The sequence below is a fragment of the Furipterus horrens genome, unplaced genomic scaffold (genome assembly GCF_987537825.1).
Source record: "Furipterus horrens unplaced genomic scaffold, mFurHor1.1.pri manual_scaffold_6, whole genome shotgun sequence".
Lineage (NCBI taxonomy): Eukaryota > Metazoa > Chordata > Mammalia > Chiroptera > Furipteridae > Furipterus > Furipterus horrens.
In genome coordinates, this window is record NW_028327176.1 from 55,881,047 (window position 1) to 55,891,793 (window position 10,747).

General features: G+C 41.5%; 1 protein-coding gene across 1 annotated transcript in view; it reads right to left on the reverse strand.

Annotated features, from left to right (window-relative positions):
• Window positions 1–10,747, reverse strand: part of TACR1 (tachykinin receptor 1) — a 170,226-nt gene that overhangs the window by 77,774 nt on the left and 81,705 nt on the right. Inside the window, exon 2 of the mRNA XM_090281604.1 lies at window positions 1,030–1,224. Within this exon, the coding sequence (XP_090137730.1) occupies window positions 1,030–1,224 (195 nt within the window). The remainder of the gene's footprint in view (window positions 1–1,029; window positions 1,225–10,747) is intronic.

Here is a 10,747-nt window from a genome sequence, read left to right on the forward strand (position 1 = left end):
AATGAGGAGAGAATGTATTCTTTTACAGTTCACATAATAAACCAAACATTAGAGAATTATAAAGGACTTTCAAAAAGACCTACATTACCAAAGTGCTCTGAGTCCAGAAAACTGATGGTAATATAAATGTCATGTCAATGCTCACATGAGCAGAACAAAACAAAGAATCGGGCATTTCAATGTTGCCTCTTGAGGAAAATTGTCAGGATAACTTTGGAAAAGCCCCTAAATGTCATCAGTTAGGTCCCTGGAAGTTAAGCAGTCTTGCCCTGTAGGAAATCTGTAACTCAAAAGATCTCAACACATCGGCCTTGCCTTTCCATGTATTTTACATGTCTATGTCTTATTTCCTCCACTGGAAAATCCTGGAAGTAGGTGTTTTGATTTGGTTTTCCCCAGAGGCAGATCCTGAGATAAAAAGTCAAGTGCAAGTGACTTACTTGGGAGGAGAAGGAAGCTCTAGTAGGGAGTGGGAAGGTGGTACAGGTAAAGAAAGGTAGCCACTAAGGGTACATCATTGAGTCAACTGCCACAGGAAGACTGGAGGTTAATCCCAAGAGTAAACCATGGACACAGTGTAAACCACGGACACAGTGTAAACCACACTCCTCAGAGACATCCCACCTGTGGGGTGAGTGAGCTGGGGCAGTCATATGCCAGCTCCTGACAGTCTTTGTTGAGAGCTGCTGGGAATAGGGGGTAATTCCTCCACCCTCCAGAACACTGTGCAAGAGGGTAGTATGGCACTCTGCCACTTAGAAAGAAGTTCCCAGGCAAAGAAATGCAGACACTGCAGGGCAAAGTCTCTGGTAAAAGATAGGAAGAATATGAAGGGTGCCCAAAGGGTCTGCTAGAACAGGATCCAACTCTTATTTATTTATTTTAAAAAACTTTCTTTCAAAGTACAGAATAATATTTGAGACAAAATAGTTCCTTGTGGACACATTGAATCCTAACTGATCAAGAATGTGGAAAGAAAGAAGAAACAAGAAAGAGAAAAGAAGGCACCAGGGAGTCGTTTCTACTCACACTTTCTCATAAATTTTGTTGGGATGCTCCGGCCATTTAATCGTGCACACCACTCTGTTGGGCATAGTCTCTGTGGTTGCATAGTAGCCCTGGGGGAAGGCCAGCAGGAACGCCAGGACCCAAATGACACAGATAAACACCTTGGTGGCTGTGGCTGACAGCCGGGGCTGGAGAGGATGGATGATGGCCATGTACCTGAAACAAGAAGAAAGGATAAAGTTTTGACTTAGTCACCAAAATTGACACCAGACTATGTGTTATTCCTTCAATGAAAACTTTCCCCAAACCCTTGACTCCTGGTAATTTTTACAACTATTTTCTGGCACCTTTTTTATATTCTATCCTTAACTTTATTATTCTTATGACATAAAATACTAAAATCCATAAAAAACAAGCCAGATTTTCTATTTCAAAACCTATTAGGCAACATGGCAAGAGAGAAGTTTCGGTAGAAATGTTCATGCTAGAGACACGATGTCCAAGAATAGGTCAGTGGCTTACAGTGAAATTAGAAAAAAGTGTTGTAAATTTATTCCATACAAGAACTATTTTATCCTTTTTGGATTAAGAAATAATGGTGATAGAAACAGTAATTTTTAAAGTTCTTGTATGACAATTTAAAAAGCTAGCAATCCTACATCAGCCCATAGAATATGAAGAAAAGTGAATGTGTATGTGTGAGAAAACAGTGACCTAAATTCAGCAAAAAACAAAACCAAAAACAAACAACAACAACAACAAAAACAGTTCCTACAGAAATCCTCATCAATTCTTTGACCATTTAGAAGTCAGTGTGCAGCAACAACACAGGCTTCATGATATGAAAGACAGTCTTCATCTGCTGAGACAGACATGCTTGAGATTATGAAGGGTCAGGGTATAACAGTGGGAAATTTTAGCCCCACCATTTTTTTGAAATTGTTTCTGTAAATGTGACTCAGACCTAATATGCAGCTTGTAGATAAACAATATGTTTGTATAAAATACTAGAAACTAAGTTCAAAAGATACAGACTCTGACCTTCAGGCATCCCAGCTCTGGGAGATTTGCTGACCTTTAACCGTGGAGCCAAGATGGTGTGAAGCCAGGATGAAATGAAGCCAGGATAGCATGAAGCCAGGATGACATCAATTTAGGATGACTAAACCAGGATGATGCACACCAGACTATCACTTGCCTTATCGGAATGAACTGTGCTTGTCTGCAACCCCCACCCTTGATCTCTTTGTTTTGTTCCCTGTTCACTCCTTATAAAATCCTCTACCTTAACTGAGATGTTGAGATGGGCTTTGAGACAAAGAGTCCCTCAGCTTCTAGGTTTCCTTCACATCAGCACCTGCCTCTCAAGTATTGGCTTTAGAGGCAGCAGGCAACCAGACCTGCGTTTGGTTACAAGGGTGAATGAAATCTTGAAGGGGAGGAGGGGGAAACAAAATGAATGACCACTTAGGTCCTGGGGCCTTTCCTCCATCTCCTCACATCTAGGACCTTGCACTTAATGGTATCCTATGAATGAATGTGTCCACACGTTTGAATTTGTGTGCAGCCTGTGGGATACAGAGTAACTTTTTAGGAATAATAAATATTTTGATCAGCATTTTATATCAGTTATAATCACATCAATTCTGCCTTCTCCATTTTTTAAAATATACTTAACATTTTGCCCCTTCCATTTAAAAAGGCATATTCTTTTGTGTATTTTTCTTGCAAAGTTTATGGATGTATCCCTTAAAATAAGCATGCATTTTTTTCAGAGTTGGAATTATGTCTTATACTGCCTTTGGGGTTTAAGTATTATCTGACAAATCCTTAGAATCACACATTTGATTCTCTGACACACAGGTGTTCCTGGCTTCCGTGAGACAGAATGGGCAATGGAGACGTAAGAAATGAGTAGACAGCAGCCCAGCTGTTAGCTGCCTCTACATAACTCCATTCAATTCTTTCTCTACACTCTTTAGACTTCTGGGATCTCTAGGCTAGGATTACAAGGAAAACAATTTTATTCAGTATGCACTCCACAAATTCACACTGGTGCCTGCTGCATGCAGAACATGGTGTTTCCTTCTGGGCTCTGAGCTTCTAATTTCTCCAGGGAGAAAAGTCACATAAATAAGCAGCCACAACATGACAGTAGGATATTTGACCTCCATTGGTAATCTGGTAACTACCTTAGAGTCTTAAGGAGGCTGCAGAGGTAATCAAGCCTTGGAATGGCAGGTGGACTATTGGAGGAGAGTAAAGAGGCATACTTATGTGGATTTGGGGTGAACCTACCTGAATATCTGGGTTGGGGGCAGGAAGTGTTCAGAACCTCCCTCTCTACTTAGTGTTATGATTAGATCTGACTTTCTGTCTGGAAAGCTTGATAGCTGTTTTTACACAGGCTTTCCTGAACTTCCTTTTAGCATCCTAAACTTTAGAATACCTTTCCCACATTTTCTTGAGAGGGACCTAGGCTTTCCTTCTCTGGTCTCTAATAGAATGCCACTGAAGATGTTCAGAGTATGGAGGCTGGATATTAGGATGCCTCAGGTCAGCTTTTACATACATCACATGTGATGATAACCTCCAGGAAGGAAATTCCAGTATCCTTTCCTTCCACCTCTTTTGGAAAGTGGGTAGGTGATCTTGAAGTCAAGAGAGAGTGGAAGTAGGGAGAGAGTTGAAAAATATATTGTAGTGGGGGTGAGTAGTAATTTATCAATCTCTGGGCAAGTTTCCCTGGTTGAGTTGGTGGCTATAGAGCCTATGACTCAACTGCCATCTACAGAGCAACAGAAGGGCCAAAACAACTCTTAAGATGCTGTGAATCAAGAATCATCTGCCTTCTTTAGGTTATTCCAAGGGGCCACAGCTACTTCCAAGGGAGGTCCAGTATGCAATAGACTTTATGACCTCCTACCACTGGGTAGACTCCTGAAAAGGAACCTGAGAAGTCTTTTTTTTTTTTTTTTCAGATTTAATGTGTTTTATTGATTAAAATATTACATTTGTGCCAATTTCCCTTCCCTCTGCTCCCCTCCACCCGGTGGCCCCCCTCCCTCCAGTTGTCCCCCCCTTTTAGATTATGTCCATTAGTTGTGCATACAGTTCCTCCCAACCTCTCTCCGTCTATTCCATTCCCTCCTACCTTGATCCCCAATTCCTATATCATCTCCCTCCCTTTCCCCATTCCCCCTCCCTGTTGACCTCCCCCCAATATGCTTCCCGTACCCACAGTTCCTTTTCCACTCTCGTTGCCTATTTAGTTTGCCTTTGTTTCATCTCCCTAGCTTCTGTTTTTTTAAACCAGTCCCTTTAACATCTCATATAACAGTGGTTTGGATCTAATGAACTCTTTCAGTTTTATTTTGTCCTGGAAACACTTTCTCTGTCCTTCTATTCTGAATGACAATTTCGCTGGATAGAGTATTCGTGGTTGTAGGTTTTGGATTTTCATTACTTTGAATATTTCTTGCCAGTCTCTTCTTGCCTGTAGGGTTTCCCTTGAGAAGTCAGCTGATAGTCTAATTGGAACCCCTTTGTACATAATTCTTTTCTTCTCTCTTGCTGCTTTTAAGATTCTCTCTTTATCTTTAATTTTTGACATTTTGATTATAATGTGTCTTGGGGTGGTTCTCCCTGGGTCCAGTCTCTTGGGAACGCTCCTTGCTTCCTGGACCTGCAAGTCTATTCCCTTCCCCAAGTCTGGGAAGTTCTCCTTTATTATATTTTCACTCAATTTTTCAAGTTCTAGTTCATCTTCCTCATTCTCTGGCAAACCAATGATTCTTATGTTGGGCCTTTTATAGTTGTCCCAGAGGTTTCTGATCCTCTCATTGTTGCTTCCCATTTCCTCTCGCTGCATTGGTTGACTGCTTGTTCCTTCTCCATATTCCAGTTTGTTGAAATGAACTCTGGATTTTTTTTTCTCACCATCTATCTCGTAGTTCCTTTCGTTATGAAAGTTTTTCGCTTCTTTCTTATCTTTTTTCCTGCTCTTTTGTGAATTCTGTAAGCCACCTGATAACAACGGCCCAGAACTGAGCCTCTGACAGGTTTCTTATCTGTTCATCTGTCAGGTTCTCTATCTGCTGTCTGGTGAGTTGTGTCACCGGGATTTCTATAGTTGTCTGCCTCATTTTGACAGATGCGTTTTGTTTTCTTGGGCCGGCTGTCCGGGGCAGTGCCTGTGTACGCGTCACAAATCAGCGACCGGCGCCTGCCTGTCCGCGACCTATTTCGCAGCCCTGTGGTGCTTTCTTTGGGGGCGGGGGTCCAAGATGGATTCACACAGTTATTCAGCTAGGAGACCAGGATCCGTCCTCCCGCCCCCCTGGGCCTCACTGTTCAAGGCGATGCGGCGGCCGCTCTCCCCAGCGCCGGAGTCGCGCACCGCCAGGGGCTTGACTGCAGCCGGGATTCCTCGCCGCCCCGCCGCTGTCCAGGTGCGACCCGCAAACAGCACTGCCCTCTTTAACTCTTACCTGCCCAAATGGCACCGCTGGTTTATAACTTCATATGTTGGACTTCCGTGTAGTTTTATTTTCTGGAATTTCTAGTTATCCTTTGTTTTGAAGTAGTTGTATTCCTCTCTAGTTGTAGAGGGAGACCTAGCGTGTCCGTCTAAGCCTCCATCTTGGCCGGAAGTCCCTGAGAAGTCTTGATTTCCCTTCTGGATTGGCCTCTCCATTGCTGTGTGACAGCAATAGAGCATTGATTTCCTCTCCAGTCATGGGGTTGTGGTGGATGGGAGAACCTCAAGTTAGAGCCAACTAAGGTAGACTTGTGCAACCACGATATTGTCTTCTTTCCAGTTCAACAAAGGGCTGGACCTAGGTGGTGATGGCCTGAATCTCTGAGTATTTGCATTAAAATTGTGGGCTTGCTTTTTGGATCATTTCCCAGAGGCAAAATATCTCCCCTCCAAAGATGGACACATGCTGACGAAGACACCTTTCCTTCCCCGCACTGCGCAGGCTCCTTCTCTCACTGTGGCTGTGCATTTTCAGGCCTCTCAGGGAATTAAAGGGGATGCACAAGGGAGAATGTGGTAATTATATTACCCCTTTTTAATACTATCTCAAATGAAATATCTTAATTTGCTTTTAACTCAGGATAAATGCTCCGTTTTAAATAAATGTATCCTAACACCCATCCCCATGCCCAAGCTGGCAATAGACTATTTGGAATCTAATGTGACTGGGGCTTAAAAAGGATTGCATCAGTATATTGGTACTGTAGCTCCAAATGGGTGGCAGAGAGCCATATTTTATCTCTACTGCAAAAATTTCAATCTGGGAGCCCATTTCAGTTAACTCTCTGTTGTTACTTGAGTGTAAAAGCCATTTCAGTGACAAATGAAAGTATTACTCACATAAAGCCAAAGAGAATAAAAAGATTGGCTTTTAAAAATGGATATATTTTTATTTGTTCAAAATACAGCCATTTATAAATCTCTCTCCTTTCTTTATTTTTATTTCCTTTTTTTTTCTCTTTCTCTCTTGCAATCCTCACTTCTGGGGCTTGTGTGACATGATTCTTTCTTATTTATGCCAAAGCTAGTACTGTTTGGATACTTTGTCCACAGATGGGAGCATTTTTTCCTTTCCTACTACCCATTCCTAGGTTGGAGTCTGTTAATATACATTTATATATTTGTTTGTAGCCACTCTGAAAAATTTTTGCTTATTAGATTATAAAAGTTATCATTGATTAAGTGCTGCAAAGCCCTAGAAAAATATATTCAATAAATATTTATTGACCGCTTTGTGTTCATGGGACTAGAAGGCAGTCAATGAAACATCTTTTTGGTTTATGCATTAATTAGCAGGCTGCCAGAGACAGGGGTCTAGAAGCTGCATGAGATGTGGATTACGTTCTCCACTTCAGGTTGTTCCAGTCCCATGGAGGGCCATCGGCTCCGATTTGAATTGTATGTGGCCTCCTAGCTGCAAAACCAGAGGTGATGTTTTCCTCTTGCATGATTATGCTTTATAAAAAGAACTCTCCATATAGTCTTTCAATCTGGCAAAATACAAGGCTGCATGGTTTTTTTAAAAGGCAGAGTGAAACAACCTTATTGGGAAAACAATTTCAGTCTTCTGACAAGCATAATATCCTCATCACTTCTTCCTATACTTAGCCCTACCTCTCCTGATCTGTCCTACCACGCCCTTTCTTCACAGCCTTTCCCCTCAAATTCTAGTCCCCATCCTCCCTTATCCCCACTCACTTCTTCCCGGGTTGGTACAAGTTTCCTTTAAGGGATCATACCTTCCTGGGTTTAAATGACCAGTGGTGATGACAACTGAAAGCATGGTTGCTACAGTCTAGTTCAAGGGTTGACAATTTTTCTATAAAGAGCCAGGTAGCAAGTATTTTAAGCTTTGTGGCTCATACTCTTTCTGTTGTAACTACTCAATTCTGCCTTTGTAGTGCAAAAGCAACCATAGACAAGTCAATCATTAGGCATGACCATGAGCCAATAAAATTTTTATTTTCAAAAACAGGTGGTAGGCTGGACTCAGCCCCCTGGTCATAGTTTGCTGACCCTTGGTCTAATGTGTGGGAAGTGAAGAGCAGGAGGAATTAGAGCCATAGAAGAACATGGTGTTCTCTTCAGAAACACTCATTACCTTTGACACACTGAGGACCCTAAGACAAAGGCTCACTGTGTGGATGAATCTTACAGTCCACAAGCAGTCAGTAAAGTGGTCAGCCACCAGTCATAACCCAGAATCTTGCCTCTTGTCTGAGGACAGTGGTCACTCATCCCAGGATGTTTTTCCTCCTTTATCTCCTCCAGACTGGCTCCTACTGGTTTTCATGGCTTGGTCCAGTCGTCATGTCCTTGTGGCTGGGTTAAGTGCCCTACCTTTACAGCTGTGACCATCTCTAACCTTGTTCCAACCACACTTCACTTTATTTTCATATCCATCAATCTTTTCTTTCTTTATCCTCCCCAGATCCTCTGAGGTTAGTAGTTGCTATGACTTATTCATATTAGTATCCTTGGACTCCCTCAGCCTAGGATGTAGTAAATACTCAGTAAAAGCTTAATTGAATAAATAAACATGCAAATTTCTTGGCACATAACAGAAGCTCCTTAAACAGTTGTTAAATGGAAATAATGGCAGCAGGAGAAAAGCATATATATTATAATTTTATTCTTTCCAGTCTGAACATATGTGAGAATAATTGTTGCTCAGCCTTTTCTATTATACAGACATCCAGGGTCATCCTATAGGAGTGACATTACTGGACCTGAGTTGTCATAACTTCCTACTTCTTGACACTAAGTACTTAAATAAATTCTCAATAAGCGTTAATTGACTAAATGCTGCTTTGACCAGTATGTTGGAAACTGTGCAGAATTCAGTCTTTCTGGTATCACCCTCTTGTTCTTCCTCTGAATAAGAGGTTGTTCTATCCTTTCCCCTCCCACCCTTCACTCCTTTCTATCTCAGGGAGCACCCAGTCTTTCTACCTGAGATCACTAACATTACATCAGGACATTTCTTTAGTCTCCAAAATCTAGGAACCTCATTTGGCCAGATCACTTGACCAGCAACTTTGTTTATTCAGCTAAGCTCAAGTTCACAGAATTATAACCGAAAAGGCCGTTGAGCAGCCAATACAGATGACTCAACATTCACACACTATTGAAGGGTTCTTTGTAATGGCAGAGCCCCTCAAGTCCTTGCTGCCATGTTCTCCACGATTCTAAAAAGCACCAGTTTTTGGTTTCTGCATTGCCAGTGAACTCATTTTAAAAAGTGCCAGCTGAGAGCACAAGAGCAGTCAATAATACCATAAGAAATGATGCAAAGGCAGATGGAACTAAGAGCCTGTGACAATTTAGAATAAACTGAAGGAGGGATGTAGCTTATTGTTGTCCAAGCTACCCTGCCCCACATGTGATCAAAGAAGAACCTGTGTAGTTTAAAGATGATTCAGATGTAGTCTCTAGTCAGGGATGTTCATAGCTGCCTTATTTATAATTTCCAAGATATGAAAACAATTCAAATGTTCACCAACAGGCAAATGGGTAAAAAAATATGATATATTCCTACAAGGGCATACTGCAAACAGTAAAGAGAATACACTATTGACACATACACAAGGACAAATGTCAAAGAATGTTATACTAAGTAAAAAAGCCAGACCAAAAAAAAAAAAAAAAAGGTATATATTCATGATTCCTCTTACATGAAATTCTAGAACAGAAAATCCCAATTTATGATGCTAGAAATCAGAATGTGCTGTATTTTATAGGGGCATGGCTAACTTAGGTGGTATACCTTCATGAAATCTCATTAAATTTATGCGGAGATACAGAGCTTTCTGCTGCATGTGCATTATACCTAAAAAATACCCTGGACCCTGATGACTCAATGGTCTAATGATCCTCTGCCTTTTCTGTCAACTGAGGTGTGTCACAAGAAAAGTCTATGATTCAGTCATTGTGGTCATGATCAAGGAAAAGCTTTCAGCCATTCTAAATATCACCTAGGAATGCTTGAAAATAGTTCAACTGAAAAATTTTCCATCAAATAAATCTTAGATGTGGAAAGCCCAACCAAGTTTTGTTAAACCTGAGGGTGTCTTCCGGCAGAGGTGGGCCAGATTTGGGTGAACAGCTGGTTACCATCGGGAAGGAGCAATACCAGGCATATCAATTGGCTGATCATGGGGAATCTATGATTTGTAATAGAAATCTCACCCCTCAGAGGTTGGACTGGAGGTGGGTGTGGCTGGGCAAGGCAGGAGGATAGAGCATGCATCTTTTCTAACTGAAAGGAAAAATGACAGCCAGTCCACAGAGTGATGGAAGGTAAGAGAAGGAACATGCCTTTTCCTCTCCAACTTGAAGGTTCTTGCTGAGGATTGGCTAAAGCCACTCACTAGCTTAGCATACCACTAACCATTGTCTTCTTCCTGTGAAGGCTCTTTGTACTTGCATCTGAGACACCGGTGCTGAGCCTGTGCTGGTATGCATGGCACAGACACACGCAACAATAACCAGCCCTGGGCCACAAGATGTTACCACTGTCAAACTCCAGTTCTTGGTGACATTCCCACTTTTGGCATTTGGAACTAAAATCCAAAGTATAGTGACACATGAGAGACTCAGGTTTATAGAAGTTTGATTTAGGAAGTGCTGAGAAGGCTACATGAGCTCCAGTGGCAGAGTCAAAAACAAAGAGAGGAGAGTTTGGAATGTAACCTTGAGATTTTAATTACTAAGAAAGGGAAAATAATTGAGTTGATTGAACTTTATGTTTTAGTGGCAACTTAATAATGAGAGGAAGCTTACATTTAGGGCATTGTCAGCACTGTGCTTTTTGGCCTTGCTGTCATGGGAGTATTAAATAACCCTCTCTGATCAGCTAAGCAAGAAAATGTAGTTGACCATAATCTAAGATGGAATTGAATTTTCATCTTTTCATGCAGTGTGGCCTTGATACTAAGTTAATTAATGTTTTTCTTCTGACCAGTTTTAAAGTTTGTGTGAGCAATATCAAATGTGCATCTTTTGTAGGGCTGAAACACACATTCCATGAGACCTAGTAGGCTATATAGAGGTGGCATGGTCACACACAAGTTTCTCTGATTATCTGCTATCCTCTTCCCCAGAGTTACAGGTATGTTTTTGGATGACTATAAGCTTGACTTTTCATCTCAAGAGCAGAAAACTGAAAGCAGGGGAACCTGAGATGGAAGGGTGGGGTGG